This window comes from Penaeus monodon, chromosome 19 (assembly GCF_015228065.2).
Source record: "Penaeus monodon isolate SGIC_2016 chromosome 19, NSTDA_Pmon_1, whole genome shotgun sequence".
Classification (NCBI taxonomy): Eukaryota; Metazoa; Arthropoda; class Malacostraca; order Decapoda; family Penaeidae; genus Penaeus; species Penaeus monodon.
In genome coordinates, this window is record NC_051404.1 from 39,707,508 (window position 1) to 39,708,429 (window position 922).

At 44.6% G+C, this 922-nt stretch overlaps 1 protein-coding gene across 4 annotated transcripts in view; it reads left to right on the top strand.

Annotated features, from left to right (window-relative positions):
- LOC119585223 (poly [ADP-ribose] polymerase tankyrase-1-like) overlaps positions 1 to 922 on the top strand; it is a 13,965-nt gene that overhangs the window by 4,841 nt on the left and 8,202 nt on the right. For all 4 annotated transcript variants that reach the window (XM_037933879.1, XM_037933880.1, XM_037933881.1 and 1 more), the window contains exons 4-5: positions 146 to 333; positions 653 to 853. In XM_037933879.1, coding sequence (XP_037789807.1) covers positions 146 to 333; positions 653 to 853 — 389 coding nt within the window. The remainder of the gene's footprint in view (positions 1 to 145; positions 334 to 652; positions 854 to 922) is intronic.

Genomic DNA, 922 nt, shown 5'->3' on the forward strand with positions numbered 1-922 from the left:
CTCACTGAAGTCATCGTGCCTTATCAAACCTCGCTCTCCACCTTTCTCACTCCAAACTCCTACCAAAACAAATCTCCGTTTTATTCCCCTTTTCTCTCTTCTTCTATCCCCCTTTCCACCCATCAGTCTTCACCTCTTCCTTCAGGATGTGACATCAACGCTCGCGACGAGATCGGCTACACGGCCTTGCATCTGTCGGCCGAGCACGGGTACACAGACATGATGGACGTGCTGCTCAAGAACGGGGCGCAGGTAAACTTCAATATTCCTCCGGAGTTCGACGATGACTTCCCTACAGATGCTGGGGACGAGCCTCTGAGACTAGCTCTGAAGGTGAGGAAGGATGACTTAAATAGCGTTTCTCTTGCTTCTCCGTTTCTGTTTACTTTTTATATGTGTTACATTGATTTATGTATATTTCTTTTTCGGAATTTCATACGTTATTTTATTTTCCACCCTTTAATAATTCTACGCCTTTTCTTTACTGTTTTCCTTCTTTTTCCGTTTTTTTTTTCTTGTAAGAACTTTTAACTTTTTTCCACTTTTACTTGTTTGTTTTCTTTCGTTTTGATTTTTCCCCTACATGGAGATACATAGTATACATATAAAAGCAAAAAACAAACCTACAAAACCGTAATCGAACACTTTTCAGCACGATCATTACGACGCCGCCAAACTGCTCTTGGAAAATGGCGCGAACCCCAACGCCAAATACTTCTTCGGCTCGGAGATCAACCTCATCAACCCCCTGAACATACAGCTCTTGAACCTCCTCCTCACATACGGCGCTGATCCCAATTCCCGCGACAGACAAGGTTTCACGCCTCTCATGAAGTGTTGCCGTCTTCAGCAGGTAGGTCTCTCCAGGGCGTGTTGGGGGAGTCACAGGATCTTTTGTGGACCGCAAATGAAGATTCGTTTC